A 16,642-nucleotide genomic window follows, 5' to 3' on the forward strand; every position below is an offset into this window, starting at 1 on the left:
ACCAATTCGTAGCAATTGGTATTTGTCCAATTGGACCCATTGATTTTTTTTGACTGGGTTTCGGAATTCTAAGAGACCTTTCCCACCTTGGCGTGCGCGGAAGAATGTTTCACATAATCAAAAGTTACCTGTCAAACCGGACTTTCCGTGTCCGAGTGGGCACGGTTCTATCCCAAACATTTGTTCAGGAAACAGGCGTGCCACAAGGTGGTGTACTTAGCTGCACACTTTTTCTCATAAAAATGAATTCCTTGCGCTTGACCATCCCTCGCAATATGTTTTATTGCACATATGTCGATGACGTCCAGCTTGGCTTTAGGTCTTGCAATCTGGCATTGTGTGAGCGGCAGGTTCAGTTAGGTTTAAACAAGCTCTCCAAATGGGCAGAGGAAAATGGATTCCGACTGAACCCACAAAAAAGCACGTGTGTCTTGTTCTCCCGAAAGAGAGGCATGCACTCAGAACTCGACATTAAACTGAACCGTCAACGTCTGTCCGTCAAAGCCGAGCATAAATTCTTAGGCCTAATCTTGGACAACAAGTTGACCTTCGTGCCGTACATCAAGTATCTAAAAACAAAATGTTTAAAAGCCATGAATGTTTTAAAAGTGTTGTCACGTACTACTTGGGGCAGTGATAGGCAATGCCTCATGAACCTCTATAGAAGCCTCATTCGCACCCGCTTAGAGTATGGGGCCGTTGTTTATCAGTCTGCTACTCCAAGTGCCTTGAAGATGCTTGACCCCGTGCACCATTTGGGCATCCGCCTTTCTACGGGTGCTTTTCGCACCAGCCCCGTAGAAAGCCTTTATGTTGAGTCGAATGAGTGGTCGCTTCATCTGCAGAGAACTTACATGTCCTTTGTTTATTTCCTTAAGGTGAAAGCAGATAAGAAGCACCCCTCATACTCCACTATTATTGATTTGTCGAGCTCCATTCTGTTTCAAAACAGGCCTTCGATGAGGCAGCCCTTCTCAGTTCGCCTGAAAAGTCTAGCTGAGGAAACTGGAGTCTCACTTGAACATAGTTTAATGGCTCCTGTAGCATATCTGCCACCGTGGCAATGGCAGACTATAGACTGTGATGTGTCCTTTCTTGAAGTTACAAAACATGCGCCTATTGCCCATATCCGAACATACTTCCTGGAACTTCAACACAAATACACACGTCCTGAGTTCTTTACAGATGCCTCCAAGTCTAACTCCTCTGTGTCCTACGCTGCTGTCGGCCCATCTTTTTCGGATGCTGGCCCTCTACATCCAGACACAAGTATCTTCACAGCGGAAGCCTACGCGATACTTGTGGCGGCTAAACACATCAAGCAATTACAAATACAAAAAGCAGTAATTTATACAGACTCCCTCAGTGTAGTAACGGCTCTGCACACTCTTAAAAAACACAAAAACCCAGTCCTCGTCTCACTTTACTCCATTTTATGCACACTATACACACTCAAACAACATGTTGTAGTGTGCTGGGTGCCAGGGCACCGTGAGATTCAAGGCAACGTGAGGGCGGATCAGCTCGCTGCATCCGCCCACAAAAACACTGCATCTACACCCAGATCAATCCCGGCCCTCGATCTTAAGCCGTCTCTCAAACGAAACCTCAGAGTATACTGGCAGAGCAAGTGGGATACACACACAAAAAACAAACTACACGTTATTAAGCCACACCTTGGTCATTGGCTGCCAGTATCGAAATCGCGTCATACAGAGGTAATACTAACGAGACTCAGGATAGGACACACATACACGACACACACACACCTTTTGTCCGGTGGCGATCCACCATTGTGTGACAGATGTGGTGAAGTACTGACTGTCCTTCACATTTTAATTGAGTGCAAACAATTGGACACTGTAAGAAAACAACACTTTCCATTACCCTACCGACAACATATACCTTTGCACCCTGCAATGTTCGTCGGTAGGGAACCGCTTTTTAGTCATAAATCATTGTTAGCGTTTTTAAAAGAAATTCACAGCTTTCACATCATATACCCGGGCATCCCGTAGCATGACCTCTCCAGAGAGGTTTTTGCTGCGGTGGCTACACAAGAAAGCACATGCCTCACGGCCCTTGGACGCAAGGGTTTGAACGAGTGAGGCACTTGTGCTAATGCCATACATATCCACCATCGTCTTTTATTATCACCAACTTTTGTCATCTGTTCACACCACACACACCTTCCACGGCATGGTCATGATTTTATTATTTGTATGTTTTTACCCGCCTTACTGCGAGGAATTTTATGGCCCTTATACAGCCACTTATCACAATCATTGTCCATATTTTTAGTAAGGTGAACTGGCGCTCTTTGGCCGTGAATCGGCCCTTGCGCCATAAAACATCAAACATCATCATCATATTTTGAAGTAGTCTCCTGCTTGGCTACAGCCCTGTTGTACTTGCACCATGACTCTTCACCAGTTGGATAATGAGAGGGCCGAGGGCTTGCACCAGTTGATGGAACGTGATAAAAGGTTGCCCTGACAGCATTATGCATGGCCTCAATAGTACCCTGGTTACTTTGCAAAGCTTATCCATAATATGAAGTGAGCTTTGTGACCAGCTCACCTGTCAATTTGCGCTCGCCACCAAGGCTTGGCCTTGATTCGGCTCTTTGTACAGGAGGTTTCGAAGAGCTCTGCCCATGCGCTTTTGCACATGGTTGACACAGTCCTCTTTTTCCATTAGCACAAAGCCACATACCTATGCCTCCTTCAGACTGTTGAAGGCCCGGCTGTCTTCGACCCTTCGAATATGCCATGTCCCAGATCGTCAATGTCAGCTCTTTAACACGGAGGCTGTCTTTTGGCAGCGGCTGAATGCACCTTTATGCACCAGTGGGTATCTTCAATCCCTGGAAATATACGGCATCTCTTGCATAAAATAAAGCCTTACTTTCATATCACTCCACTATTATTCCTTTAAAAATATATGCTCAATGGCAAGCCAATTTGCTGAATGCACAATAAAGTCTGGCCATGTACACTTGGTAATGGCCATTTGTCCCATAACACTGGCATAAAACTCGTTATCTCAGTACAAGCTTGGCAAGTTTGGACTGAAACTCAGCGAAGCACATTGGGATTTCGCAACCTCTAGAGTTTTGTTATTTAGGTGTCGAGGTTTGTGGCTCTCACCACTGCCCTGGTTTCCTCGTGTCCAGGAAGGCTGTGGGAAGCTTCTGTGCCCACATATCAGGAGGGCAGGTCAATCTTTCACAAGTCCTCTCAAAATGTACTATAAACGATCCTTGGTTTTCTCCCATTTTAAATGGCTGGATCCACTTGTCTGCAATATCCGAAGACTTCTTTCGTAAAAAACCGGCTTCAAAGGACTAATACGCCTGGAGATGAAGAGCAGAGTGTCTCGGCGATCGTTTATTGCGGTGTAGATCCAAGAACCACCCCACGTGCCATTCTTCGTCCTTCTCTTCCTCTCCTGCACCCTATGTCCACTGTTTCTAACACTCCCGGCCCATGAATTGCTGCGAGCGCATTTCTTGGAAACACAAATGTTGTATAGCCCGCATTACAATTTTGCCGTCTGCTAGCTTTAGGCGACATGCACGAACAATGCCGTCGTGTCCCGTAATGTTTTTCAGAATGCGCTCAAATTTCCAACACAACTTGGGCAGAGCATTGTCACGCACTATCACTATATTGCTTTCCGCAATACTAGTAATGTCCACCACCAGCCTATTATGAGCGGTTCTAAGGAGTATTAAGTATTCCTTATACCAGTGATTCCAGAAGTCTTTTTGAAGCTTTTGTCGCTGTATCCAAGTTTTAAGAAGCTCCGTATTGGAGCTAGGCACCACGTGTGCAGTTTGCAAGTCGGGGAGAGCAGTCAATTGCTTGCGATGTAAGAAATGGGCAGGCGTCTTAAGTTGTCTTTCACTGACCTCGCCATACACTCCCAAATCCGCCCCACCAAGGAGCACGGTCAGCAGAGAATTTCCACGTGATGCTATGAGCACACAGATAATCGCCGACTTGACTTCTCCTAATAGTGTCATACATAGCATGAAGTTCGCGAGAAGCACATTTAAAGCACAAAGCATTGTCCGAGTAAATCACTAAAGGGAATCAACGACGTGCAGTGAAACGCCGAAAAGCTTCCAAGAAACTGTCTGCTGTGGAGCGTAAAACAAGCTCCAGGTGAACAGCGCGTATTACGACGCAAGTGAATAGCATGTATGATTTCTGTGTTTGCTCACTTTTCAAGTTATGGTGACCCCGCTACTCACCGTAGCGGATCACCGCGGGTTCCCCCTTAGCGAGCCACAGGGCTGCGACTTCGTCACCTACTCGCGTGAAGCGCACCGCTCCGGGCGCTCAACTACTTGGGCGTTTAGCGCAGCGCGGCAAAACAGACAGTGTTTCAATACAAAACACACACTTTATTGCCTTTGGCGGCACCTCGAACAACAGTACAACGTCCGCTCCCGGGACGCGGAGAGCAAAGGCACCCGCACGCGGACTTTCACAGTAAGGGAAAACCGCGAGCACGTCGCAGCTGGCAATGGCGAGCTTTGGCACGCCAATCGGGAAAAGGTCCCTCGGGGCTATGCTGCGCACTCTCACTATGACCACTGGGCCTGGTCGCGATTGTTAGGGCAAACCTCGTACGCATAGGCCTACGGCAAGTGCGGCTTGGTGTGGTACGACCACTTCAAGCACTAGGCACTGCTGTGGGCTTGGCTTATGGTACCGAAGCTAGCACTTAAGTAAACACGCCTGCCGAGGTGCCAAAGGCCACCCCAGGCAGGCTACAGTCCGGCGATTCCCAAAGGGGATGCGGACGAAGGAAACACACGCTTACCCGGCGCCGACCACGGAGGAGAGACCGCTCCCTCAGCGTGCACGTACCGTGTGCCGCGCCCGCACGTGGCGCTGTCTATCGCCGCGCGTCGTTACCAGAGCAGAAAAAGCAAAAGGGTGTGGCCGTGCGACGGAATGCTGGCGAAACGGTCGCGGGCGCGCCTCAGATCCCCACATCCTCCTCTCCCTAATTCACCCTATATACCGGTCTGCAAAGACAGTCGGTCGTCGCCCATCCATAAAAAGACGTCATGCAATGGGCAACAGCTACCCTCAGCCTCGCTCCACAACTGCTGCTTAAGAAAAAAAAATGAAACAACACAGCAATACACTCCAGAAATAAAAAAAAACATATATTTGGCCTGGTGCAGCATTCTGGGGGGGGGGGGGGGAGGCTCCGCGTGGCCCTATAGTTCTAACAGACGATCCACGTCCATCGTGGGGACGCTGTCCATCGATGGCCCTTCGCTGGTTGTGGGCAGTGGCAGCCCTGACAGCAGTGCCGCGAAATGGGGGTCCTCCCCCATTCGCTGTCAGCACAGGGCCGCCAGGTCAGTGTCCGAGCGCTGGCTGAGCGGGGCTGGTTTTGAAGCCTTCCTCGTGGTGGCCATCTCCTCAGCAGCAGTCTTTGTCCGCGCCACGTGCATGGCACCCTTATAGTGGCACTGATAGTGCACAGTCACACGGCACGTGGCACAGAACTCCACCGCAGCATCGGTAGGCAGTTGGGCACCTCCGGCTGCCTTCTCGATGTCCGCCAGTGTGCAGCCCCGGAATGGCCACGGGACACTGTCCAGGGGCAGGTCACGCCGTAAACGCCGCTGCGTCTTCCAAGGTGCGTTGCTCACAAAGTAGCGTGGCACCTCCTGCCTCTCCTGCCGTGCCCACATGGCCACACTTCGCCTTGAAGTTTTGAGGACCGGTGGCCGTGCCGACGTTGTTTGTTCCGGCTGCCGGGACAACAACCTACACGAGATAGTCTACACCCCACACCACAATGAGAGGCTATCTTCCCCACTGGCCTTCCCGATAGCCGGCGACACAGTTTCAGATAGTCCACAAGCTTACTAGAAAGGAAAAAAAAAGCTAGAAAAAACATTTTGCCCAGAGATGTGTGCATATTTGACATAAGAAATGCCAGATCTTTCTGTGTTAGCGCAGATGACTCTTGGCTAACAGTCCCTCTCTGCGATTTCTTCTGCTTAGTTATCATTCTTGTATTGTCATAGCGGTGCCTGGCCACGACGTATATATGAATGCATGTACACGTCAGGAGATCGTGCAAAGCCTGTACTTTGTCAAAACAGACATCATGTTGTTTAAGGGCGGGCAAGACAGACATGAAATTTCTAACAACCCTGAACCCAAGAGGTGTCTCATCATCCTATTGTTCCACCTACAATATACATTTCAGCTATCACAAGTGTGCCCACTCAGAGAGCACATCATTCAAGTCTTTTGCCAAAATCAACTGGAAGAGTGGGCTCGTTATTACGACACCGTTGACTCGTCGATGCCAAGGCTTTCATGAAACATTCCAAACTGGGGAAAAAAACATACATTTTCACAGCCTTGTGTGGTGCGAGGTGACCACGACAAGACTTAGTGTGAGGACGTTTGCAAGGCCCAGAAGAGGAATGGAATTACTCCCAGCCAACGTTAGCATTTGCAGTCCCCATTGGCCTTCTCAAGGACGTCATGTGTATGAACTATCCATGGAAGCTATAGTGTAATTGTATTGAAATACTTGTCTTTATTGCCATGGCCACCAGAAAAAAATGAACAACACGAGGGATGAGAGAAACTAACTAAAAAACACAACTACAAAGAAAAGTCAATTATTGTATTCAACAATCAACATAGGAAGATCATAGCGAAATGCGAAACAAAAAGGAAACTAAAATGAGCTCAAGGCTTATACTCTGTTGCGAAACCTATGAAGGCAAATCAAACTCCCCCTTAAATCTGATGAACTTAAGCGAAATCGTGCCGACTAAACCCAAGCGCTAACCCGAGCTCCACAGTTTCCCTACAGACCATGCTCCTCTCTCCGAAGACAATGCCGCACGATGAGAAAGCCTTCTGCGGATAGGAGATCCTTCAGGACCCGGTACTTTGCACCTTTTTCGCACGCCTTGGGCTTAAGCACACCTTCATTAGCGTCCTAGACGATCGCCAGGTCAATCACCATCACCTGGTCGCCAGACTCGGCAACCAGGTCAGGCTTGAGTCTGACGCCATTCCTTGTGGTAAATCGCAGCTCCTCACGGACCGTGAGAGCCGGATTTCATTTTCTGATCAACCTGGCGACCTGTCTGGAGACATAGTTGTGGCGTTCTGTGCGAGAAAGGTGGACGGACACGCATTCCTGGCAATATAGAAAGCTGTCTCTGGCTTTTCATCACAAAGGCGGCATAGCCTCGAAGCAGGGTCTGTGCTCTGTTTATTAGTTAGAGCCCTGGTTGGGTATAGATTAGTCCGGAACGTAAGTCCCCTAATTTTATCCTTGTCCTTCAACAATCTTGAAACGCGGCTAAGCCACTTATTTGCAAGGGCCTGGTCCTGATGTGTTAAAAGATCTCTATTTGGGTAGTTTGCCTTTAAACGACACCACCACTTCTGAGAGCCTCTCTGAAGCGCGGCTGTCACTTCAGCAGCAGCAGTTATGCCTGACGGCACCTCAAACAGTGAAGGGATGCGAGAAAAGTTTCTGTTGAATACTGTTTCAAATAGACAGTCCACTAACAAAGGGCCCAGTCCATTCGTGGGATTTATTGTGAAGAGATTATATTGGGAAGCAGGTGACTGTTGCCCATCTTTCGCCTGCTTTCAGCCGAGTGTTGGCAACATAAAAAAATCCTTCACCTGCTGGAACCCGTCTTGGGCCATTGATGTGACGACTGAAGGATCACAAAGGTCTTCCGTTTGAGGACTCGTATGCACTGCAGTTAACGCGGCGCATCCAACAGCTCGCAACTGCCATTTCCGGCTGCAATTTCATATTATTTTGCACTTTGCGGGCAACATAGTCTGCAACAAAGTTGCTTATTTAGTCACTTCTGGCTCGATCACGGACTAACTGGTTTATACCCCTGTCACACGGGCACTTAAAAGTCTTTTAAGTAAGCGGTCTTTTTCCGAAAAGGAGTTCCTGACAGCAGACACACGGCACAGAGCGAACTCCTTTTCAGAAGCGGTCTTTTTCGTAAATGGCGTTCGTCGATCTCTTTTACGGCTGCGAATGAGTAGCCTCGAAACCAGTGAGCGCCAGCAATTTTTGAGTGGTGGGAAAAAAAGTGCGAATGCTTATTTTTCTGTCACCAAAACTCTTTGTGAAAACAAATTTCATGTCTTGCAGAAGGTGTAATGAACTCTTTTATGGTTATTTCCTTTTCTACTCTCGTAAGCAGCTACAACGCGTCGGCAATATCACGTGGTGACACTGGGTCTCGCGCCGCGCCATTTTGCACAAGCGAGGAAAGCGTGGCAGTCGTGTGTTTGCCCGTCATTCAAGTGGTCCGAGTCCGAGCGTCTATGGCCAACTCCGCAGATCAAGCAGCCGGCGCCCCACGGAAAAGGCAGCGTCTGCAATGGTCGGAAGCAGATACGTGGAGCCTAATCAGACTCTGGGAGGACAACCTGCACTTGTTGCGAGCGCAGAAGCACAACGGCGAGGTGTACGCCAGCATCGCGGCTGCGCTCACAAGTGCGGGTGTCTCCCGCACGAAGGACCAAGGGCACACGAAAATAGAAAATCTGACACACACCTACAGGTGAGGCAAATTATTTGAGTAAGCTTGACGTGTCTTAGCGGCCTGTAAGCGTGAGGAGGGAAGTGGCACGACAACAGGGATCATGGGAAAAAATGATTTTTTGAAATTGTATTGCAGGTATATTATCGAACGCTTCCAGTAAGTTTACTGGCTATTTGAGCAGAATTTTTTTTGCGAGCCGGTGAAGCGCATTTGGCGTGGGAAACGTCCGAACAATCTTTTCGAAACGACGCCCCACCGTAGGCAAAACGCTGAACGCCAAGTGAATGGCCACGTTTGGAAGCATGCTTATCGCGCGTTTTAGCTGCACACGTTTTTTTTTTCGACGATTTGCAGTGGGATTGCTTTACAATGACGCGATGTTGCAGTTACACGTTTAAGTACAAACGTCAAGAAACGCATCTTTGTTACTTGTTAAGCACGCAAACCTGTCATGTAACAAGAAGGAAATGCGCAATTGATGTGGCGCAGGTTTAACAATTCGCTTTTTTCTACTTTTCGCCGCGCGATTGTACATTTCGCATGTACCAGTGGTTTTGTCGGTGTGCAGTTGTCAGTCTTGTAACATATGTTTAATCATTTATTTTCGTATTCTTCAGGAAATGCCTTAAAGAAAAGACAACGGGCTCGTCCCCACCAAACTGGCCCTTTTTTGTAGAGATCCATAAGTTTCTTGGAAGCCTACCCATGAATGACCCCTCTTTAAGGGGGGACGTGGCAAGTAAAACTAATTTCTTTATTAATGGACTGTTTGTGATGAAATTTGGTGTGTGTATGTGGATGATTGTGAGGATTCCAAATATGAAAACCGTTTTCAAATACCTCTTGTACTTTTTGAGTTACAAGCATAATTATACTAATTAATGCTCTTCACACTTAAAGAGATAATTATTGCTAAATGAAATTATTTTTTCATATTATTATGTTCCCAAAGCATCAACTTGTGCAAAGAAGCTATTAGTTGATTTTTCTAGTTCTTGTAACCATAAATAAAATTTCCAAAACATGGATGTTGTTTTGCGCACACATCGCAGTAATTATAAACTGTGTTCTAAAAATTTTAAATGATGAGTAAGAAGAGAGATAAAGCTTTATTGCACTGCTAAAGGCCTCCTGAGCCTAGTGCAAAAAACGGTACGACTCTATCAGTCTTTGTTAGAAAATGACAGATGTTCTAGCGAAGGCACATAGGCGAAAATCAAGAGTTGAGAAAACTGACTTTGAAAGTTCACTCTTGTTTGGAAGTTCACAACATGCCTAAAACACTCAGAATCCTCCTGGGCAGTAATCCTGAGATGCTGTGGCCTTGGCCTCTGTAGAGCGCAACCCAGTTTTGCGCTTCTTTGTCGTGGAACAATGCGCCTTTTGAGCCCTCTTTACCCTTTTGGCATCCTTTTCGGCTGCTCGCCGCAAAGAGCAGTCTCCTGGATTGAAGCCCAGTTGAGCAGTGATCTCTTGCAGCCACCATTGAAACGGCAGACTGCATCTGCAACTGCACTCTCCACACTTCGAAGGGAGGCGAACTGGCTCTTGGACTGACCAAATGAGGCTGTTCATACTCTCCACAGCGTTCTGGGTTTTTCCCTGCGCACACCTTTCAAGGAGCTCTTTGTTCGAGAGGCGCTTGTAGATTGGCAGCAGTGCCACTCGCACGTGATGGGGCAGTTTATGTTTGTGAGGCGGCAGCGGCTCTCCCTTGGCCAATGCCTGATTGTGCGGGCACCAGGAGTCAGTCCCACTTGGGCACAGGTCGTGGTGTGGATCCTGGTCTGTGGATGTTACATGGTAATAAGTGGCCATGATGGCCCTCTCCATGCCAGGAACATAGTTGGGGTGGCTCTTAATGGCCCAGCCATAATAATTCGTTAACTTCTTTATCAGGCCCTGCGTCAGCCGGCCTTTGCCACCCATGCTCAGTCCTCGGCCTTTGGATTTGTGCTCATCAAGAAGGTTGCGCAAGGAAGTGCCCATTCTTTTTTTCACATGGTTCACACACTCCTGTTTCTTAATCACCATGTAGCCATACACCTTGTCTTGCGTGAGGGCAAGGTACGTACGGCTGTCACCGTCGCAGAGCACATTGATGTATCGAAGCTTGTACTTGGTAAACGATCTTTCAAACATGATTCTAGCTGCTTCTACTTCCATTTGGCCTGCATTAGCATCGGTGTTCTTTTGGCACTGTGGCTTGTGTTTCTCAAGCCACTCCTCATAGTTGTCGTCACCAGGCTTGGGGCCAACAGCACAGCCTTGGCAGTAGTTGGACAGGACACAGTGGTCCAAGACCAAACCTGTGTACAGCTCGATTACACAGCCCACGCCAATATGACTTCTGTGCCCCCTCGTCATCCACGTGCCGTCGTAAATGACGTCAATGTTGCCTGGCACTCCTCCTAGGTCCTTGTAAATGTCATGCACCTTCTGTGCACTTTCTGCTTCAATGCGGGTGGCAGCTGATGTGGTGGCAGGGTGGCTGTACTTCCTTTGCAGTCTCTGGTAGGACTTGTGGTGCAGTGCTCGATGCGAAATGTCCATCGCAGAAAAAATGTCATTTATGGCAGATTGTTTTCTGCCAACTGACTGCACAGCCCTCAAAGCACGCACGTTTACCTCAAAGGGGTTCGTTTTTTGTTGCCCGGAGCACCTCGGGGACGACCACGCACTGTTCACTATGCCACAATTGTCACAAAAAAGTTCCATCCTCGCCGCGAGTCCAAGGCAGTGCGTAGTCTCGAGGCGTATCGACCCTTCGTCGCACTTGTTGCACTTTACTGACGAAAGCAGACCGTTCAGCATCTTCTTATTTACAATGAAGAATGTGGAGTCCTTACCGCCGTCATTTTCGTCGCAGCCTTCGTTCAGAAGCTCGAGCTTCCGCTTTGAAGCGGACTTCGATGCTACGGCATCCAAAACATCCCGCCTTGTCTGCGCCCGCTGCGCGATTTCTTCACTGCTCGGAATCTGGGCCGAAACTCGCGATAGAATGTTCGACGCGCGCACGCCCGGAGTTGCAACGGCTGCCGACGCGGTGCGACCGCAATCGGGTTCGCGAGAGCGTCTATCACGGTCGACGGCATCCGGCGGTCTGACATACGACGATGTGGCACCTTCCACACTCTCGGCCTCACAACAATCAGCGAAGGGTCTGAGTAGAGGCTCCGTGACGCTTGAAGAGCACGCTCCGTCCGGAACTGCGACTGGGACGGCAGCCGCAGTCGTCTGCCCTTTGTTCCAAGCTTTCCGACGCTTGCCGTACTTGTGGACGCTCCGGAACTTTTTTTGCGGCAACATAGCACCGCAGTATGAGCAAGCACTCAGAAGAGACCACCGATGTAAACAAAGCTTGGTGAAAAAAGCACGCGAACTATCACAAAAACAGCAAAGTGGCAAAAAACGAAGCGCACGCCGGATGATTCTCGGCACGGCGGCCGCAGATGCGCTCGCGCTTCCAAGGTTGCCAAGGTGCGTGGCGCAGCTTTGACCAGTAAGAGGTCGCGCCTGCTACCACGTGACCCGCGCAGCCAATTGCCGTTCTTCCTTTTCGTTTTTTTACTTGCTCCTCGCGCTTTTATTTTCACTCGGCGAAATACGAGACCGCGACCATCGGGAAGCCGGCTTTCTCCTCTTTCCAAAGCTACCAAAATGGCGGCCCTCGGTCAACAACTTGGCGCGTTTGTGCGGCGTGAACAACACCGTTTCAGGGGCTTTTTTTTCGCACTTTTCGGCGACTAGCCTCGGCAAAAACACTATTTGCGGGATTTGTAGCGCACGTTTCGCTGTAATATTTTAGAACAAGGAAGTTGAAGGTCTGAAGATTACGAAAAAAAATAAATCAGAAAATCGCATATTTTGACCAAAATCGGCACTTTACTTGCCGCGCCCCCCCTAAATGGAGGAGGCTGGGATCAGCTCGAGCCCAGCAAGCAGCAGTCCCTCAGTTGAGGAAGTAACTTCTAGTGGCAGCTACATTCTTTATTGCAAGCAAGTAGCAGCGTTAAGTGCAATGGCAGTGGCTTTTTGTTCTTTGAAGCTGTAACCCACTCTTTGTACCAGTGTAGCACAGTGTGCACCCCGTTGGTGCTTCATGTTTGCCTTTAGCCATGTTCTCCGAGATATTGTTGCTGTAGTGTTTTAAAAAAAACAAAGAAATATATTTTCAGAAAGCATTTTCTTTTGCGTTTAATCGGTTACATCACCACAATAAAGTACGATTTAACATGACATGGTGGCACAAACCAGAACAAATATAACAGGAACAGTCATAAGAGTACATTATGGGACAAATACTGCAGTGGCTGAAATACATCTGCACTCACATTGCCATTTCGGCATCACAGAGCTTTTGGAACCATTACACCAGTCCTTAGGGTAAACGTAATGGTTAAGCGATTCGTGTGGGAGTCAGCATTGTAACACAAAAAGCACTCTTGTTGACATTTCCTTCTCTATGTGACATTTCCATCACTCAGACGTATAGCACACAGTTATTAATGGCTATTTCACATGTGAAAATGTGCAATCACCGCATTTCTGTCATTTTCTTGAAATGCAGCTCATCTCTGGCATGGTGGCCGGATCGTCAAGTGACGATACGGAAGTAGATGCACCCAAATTCACACAGGCTTCATCAGCACCTCAGCAGCCAAGCAACATCCAAGACTGTGTCACCGGGCGCAGAAACAGCTCAAGCGACAGTGGAGATGGCGCCCGCAGAAAACGGAGGAAGTACACAGGTGCCGAAATCAAGGAGAAGATGCTGAATGAGCAGCGGCTCTTGAGCGAGCAATTTGAAGCCGCCCATAAAGAGGAGATGGAAATTCGAACCAAAGCATTAAAGCTGCAGAAGAAACTTGTAGATGCAATGGTTGATTTTTTTAATAAATAGTGATGCGATTTCCTGTACTCTTTCCGGCGATTCTTGTGATTGGTGCGTTTTAGTTCACTTGACTGTAGTAGTCCACAAGTGCGGCTCTCATGTCTGCTGCGTTTCCAACTTGGGCTTCTGTTGTGCATGACGGCTGCGGGAAGTCAACGTCTGACTGCTGCACCTCATTTAACCACTGCGGGTGGACATTGTCATTGAAGTGCTCACAAATGTTGCTTAGCATGCAGCATGCCCGTATTACTAAGCGAGCATTGCCTACATGGCACTCCATCCTTTTTGCAGTGAAGCGGAACCTGGCCTTAAGCCTTCCAAATGCATTCTCAACAATTCTCCTGGCTGAACTTAAATGATAGTTGAACTCTTTTTCACTTTCACTAATCTTCCCGCGGTGTCCAAACTGCTTCATCAGGCTGGGTGCCAATGAAAATGCTTGGTCACACAGAATTAGTGGCGGTACTACTGTCCCGGGTATGGTGGCAAGTGGAGCTTTAAAAAGGGGACCCTTAATAGCATTGGAGATTTGCGAATACCCAAACACGTGCGAGTCATGGCAGCGTCCAGGTGCTCCAACGTTGATATACCTGAAGCGGTATCTGTGATCCACAAGTGCCAGCAAGATGATACTGTACCTGCAATAAACAAAGTGCGTGGCACATAAGGTGAATGCAGCGAACAATGGACACCAAATGTGTGTGCGTGTGTTTTGTAGTTGTTACAGTCGTGCAGCTACCTTAAAGTACTATCACAAAAGCATGTATATTTGTGTACAGCTAAGAATCTGCTGCTTTCTGTGGTCAATAATGGAGCCGGGAATGTTTTTGTTTTCTTGCAGCCTTGTGATATATCTTCAACATAGTAGGTAATAGACATTAAGTTTTCTGCAGATGAGCTGCTGCTTTCTGCAGCCGTTATGAGCATGTCGGAATTATCATTGCAAATGCAATCTGGCATCTCATGCTGTTGCATTAAAATGCTTACGTGAAAACTGCGTTGCTTGGCTTGCTCTAGTACCTGTAAATGATGCGAGATGGTAGGAACCAAATTGTGCGTTGACTAAAGCACTTGGCATCGCTTTTTTTATTTATTGCGATGTGGACTTGCCCTTGTGGCAGAGCTAGGAGTGAACTATATAGCGTAACGAAAAGGTTGAATAGTGTTGTTTTCTAGGCACATTAAAATACAGTATAAATCATGCTTTTTTTACATTAAGAAGTGGTATTAGGCCACTTACCAGCCTTTGTAGTTGTTGTAGTAGTCTGTGGCATGCTCCTTAGATGGCGAGATTGGAAAGTGGCATCCATCCAAAGCTCCGACGCCTTGGTGGAAACCGGTGACGGCCTCGAATTCCTGAATGTGCCTCGTCATTTCCTCTGCGATCACCATTTTGATCCACTTGTGTTCCAGTACAGCGACAACAGCCTCGCAAAACTGCCTGTATAAGGTATTTACTGTCGAGCGTCCAACGCCGAAGAGGTTGGCCACAGTCCTATCTTCGGCTGACGAGCACAGCTTGTATAGGGCAATGCCGACTCGCTTCTCAGGAGTGATGGCTTCACGCATGCTGGTGCACTGTCTTTCGAGCTCACTGCGCAAGCTCTCCCCAATGAAACGAAATGTGGACGGGTACATTCGAAAAGATTGCTTGAAGTTCTGCTCACCGAGGTGAGGTACAGTTTCCTCGAACCACCTCTCGTTTCGTCTGAAAACCCAGATCGATCGAATGCAGGCCTTCTCCGACAGCTCCAGTGCGCACAGCACGGAATTGCTGAATAGCAGTTGCTGTTTTATTCTCTCCTTGGCGGCTTTTGCAGCATCTGCCTCGCTTTCCAGAGCGAGAAGGCAGGCCGTGAGGCTTGCGATCCTCGCTTTTTCTCCCGTACGGTCGCCCATAAGGTGTCGAGAGCAGCGAAAAACAAATACGGTAAATAAAAACCTAGTGGTGCCAGATGGACTTGTGCACGTCGCTAGTTATGGGAATGCTTCCTTATCTAGTGCAAAAAACTTTCACATTGGTGTTTCTTCATCTCTTATTCTTAAATTTATTTGAAGAAACGAGCAGTGCAACAAGTCTTTAATTTGTACATGGTGATACATCGTTTAATTTTCATTGCTTCTTTTTTAACTGCTAGCGCCACGCTTTCGCTAGCGTCTTCGAACGAAAACACTAAAAGGAGATCGTTGCTGCCGTGTGTCTGCATCTCAAACACTTCTTTGTTAAAAGTCTTTCAACTTCCTAAAAGACCGCTTACTTAGACTTTTTGCGCGCCCGTGTGACACAGGTATATTGGACGAGTACACCACCTTTTTTATCACATTTATCACAGATCTTGTCTGGGATATACAGTGCAGTCCACTTATAACGATATCGAGAAAACCTAAAAATATGATCGTTATAATTGGTGATCGATATATCTGGACTGCCGCCAAAAAATCGTCGCTGGACGTACCTTTTGTAGCTCCAGGCTTCATTTCGCTATTTTCACCAATTAATAAATATTGTAGATAGTAGGATGTCAAAAACAAGACTTTATTTCTTACTCTGAAGAACGCGTCACGGGTTCGGCACGCCGAAGTAGTCCGAAATCTGCAGTTGCTTCTGCGGAAGCTTCAGCTTCACAACCGCGGTGCGCATAGCTTCCAGCTGCTGCGAAAACTCTGGCGGCATTCCTTTGATGTGCATAAAGTCAATCAGGGAGTCGATAGACATCAGTGCACCTTGCGTCGTCATCGACGGGGTCGTAGAGGCGCTGTCAACCTCCTCATCACTACTGTCGCTGCCATCGCACAACGCCGCCGCCTGTCGCAACAACACATCTGCGACGATTGGCTCGTCGGTGAGTTCATCGCAGAACAAAGCAGCACTGTCTGCCGTCAGGAAGTCCTCAACCGACGCGACACACCCACTATCTGCATCAACAGTAGGTACGTGCTCCCAGAGCCCCGTCAGATCCGCAGTTTCCGTGCCGGTCTCGCTGTCGCTATCGCTAGACGAGAGAGGCTAGTCCTGGTGCACAAAGCCTGCCTTCCTGAAGCAGTTCTGAATGGTGGTCTGCCTCACCTCGTACCACACGCCGTAAACGAAGCGCACGGCCTTTAGAAGGCTAATCTTCAGATCAGGGGCATCAGAGGGCCCGCCTGCATTGCCCGACGTA

The 16,642-nt window shown here is 48.2% G+C and overlaps 2 protein-coding genes across 3 annotated transcripts; one reads left to right on the plus strand and one right to left on the minus strand.

Annotated features, from left to right (window-relative positions):
- The first annotated feature begins 1,697 nt into the window (after positions 1–1,697).
- Positions 1,698–13,507, plus strand: LOC142769197 (uncharacterized). 2 transcript variants are annotated; one of them, XM_075872207.1, is made up of 2 exons: positions 1,698–8,605; positions 13,158–13,507. In XM_075872207.1, exons 1-2 carry the CDS (start codon positions 8,423–8,425, stop codon positions 13,488–13,490), a joined length of 516 nt encoding a protein of 171 aa, XP_075728322.1. In that variant the 5' UTR covers positions 1,698–8,422; the 3' UTR covers positions 13,491–13,507. The 2 variants fall into 2 exon arrangements, with proteins under 2 accessions (XP_075728322.1, XP_075728323.1); XM_075872208.1 differs by lacking the exon at positions 1,698–8,605 and adding an exon at positions 11,362–12,551.
- A 30-nt stretch (positions 13,508–13,537) lies between these two features.
- On the minus strand, positions 13,538–14,199 carry LOC142768293 (uncharacterized; the record flags this gene model as incomplete). Its single annotated transcript, XM_075870252.1, has 1 exon — positions 13,538–14,199. A coding segment is annotated over one exon (660 nt), but the record flags the coding sequence as incomplete, so codon positions are not given.
- Between the last annotated feature and the right edge of the window lie 2,443 nt (positions 14,200–16,642).

Source organism: Rhipicephalus microplus, chromosome 8 (assembly GCF_043290135.1).
Source record: "Rhipicephalus microplus isolate Deutch F79 chromosome 8, USDA_Rmic, whole genome shotgun sequence".
In the NCBI taxonomy this organism is placed as follows: domain Eukaryota; kingdom Metazoa; phylum Arthropoda; class Arachnida; order Ixodida; family Ixodidae; genus Rhipicephalus; species Rhipicephalus microplus.

What these genes read in the sequence shown, in the direction of transcription:
- LOC142769197 (XM_075872207.1), top strand. Translation starts at nt 8,423, where the DNA reads ATGGTCGGAAGCAGATACGTGGAGCCTAATCAGACTCTGGGAGGACAA. An exon ending in AATCTGACACACACCTACAG is followed by an intron (nt 8,606 to 13,157) that starts GTGAGGCAAATT and finishes CTTGAAATGCAG; the next exon opens with CTCATCTCTGGCATGGTGGC.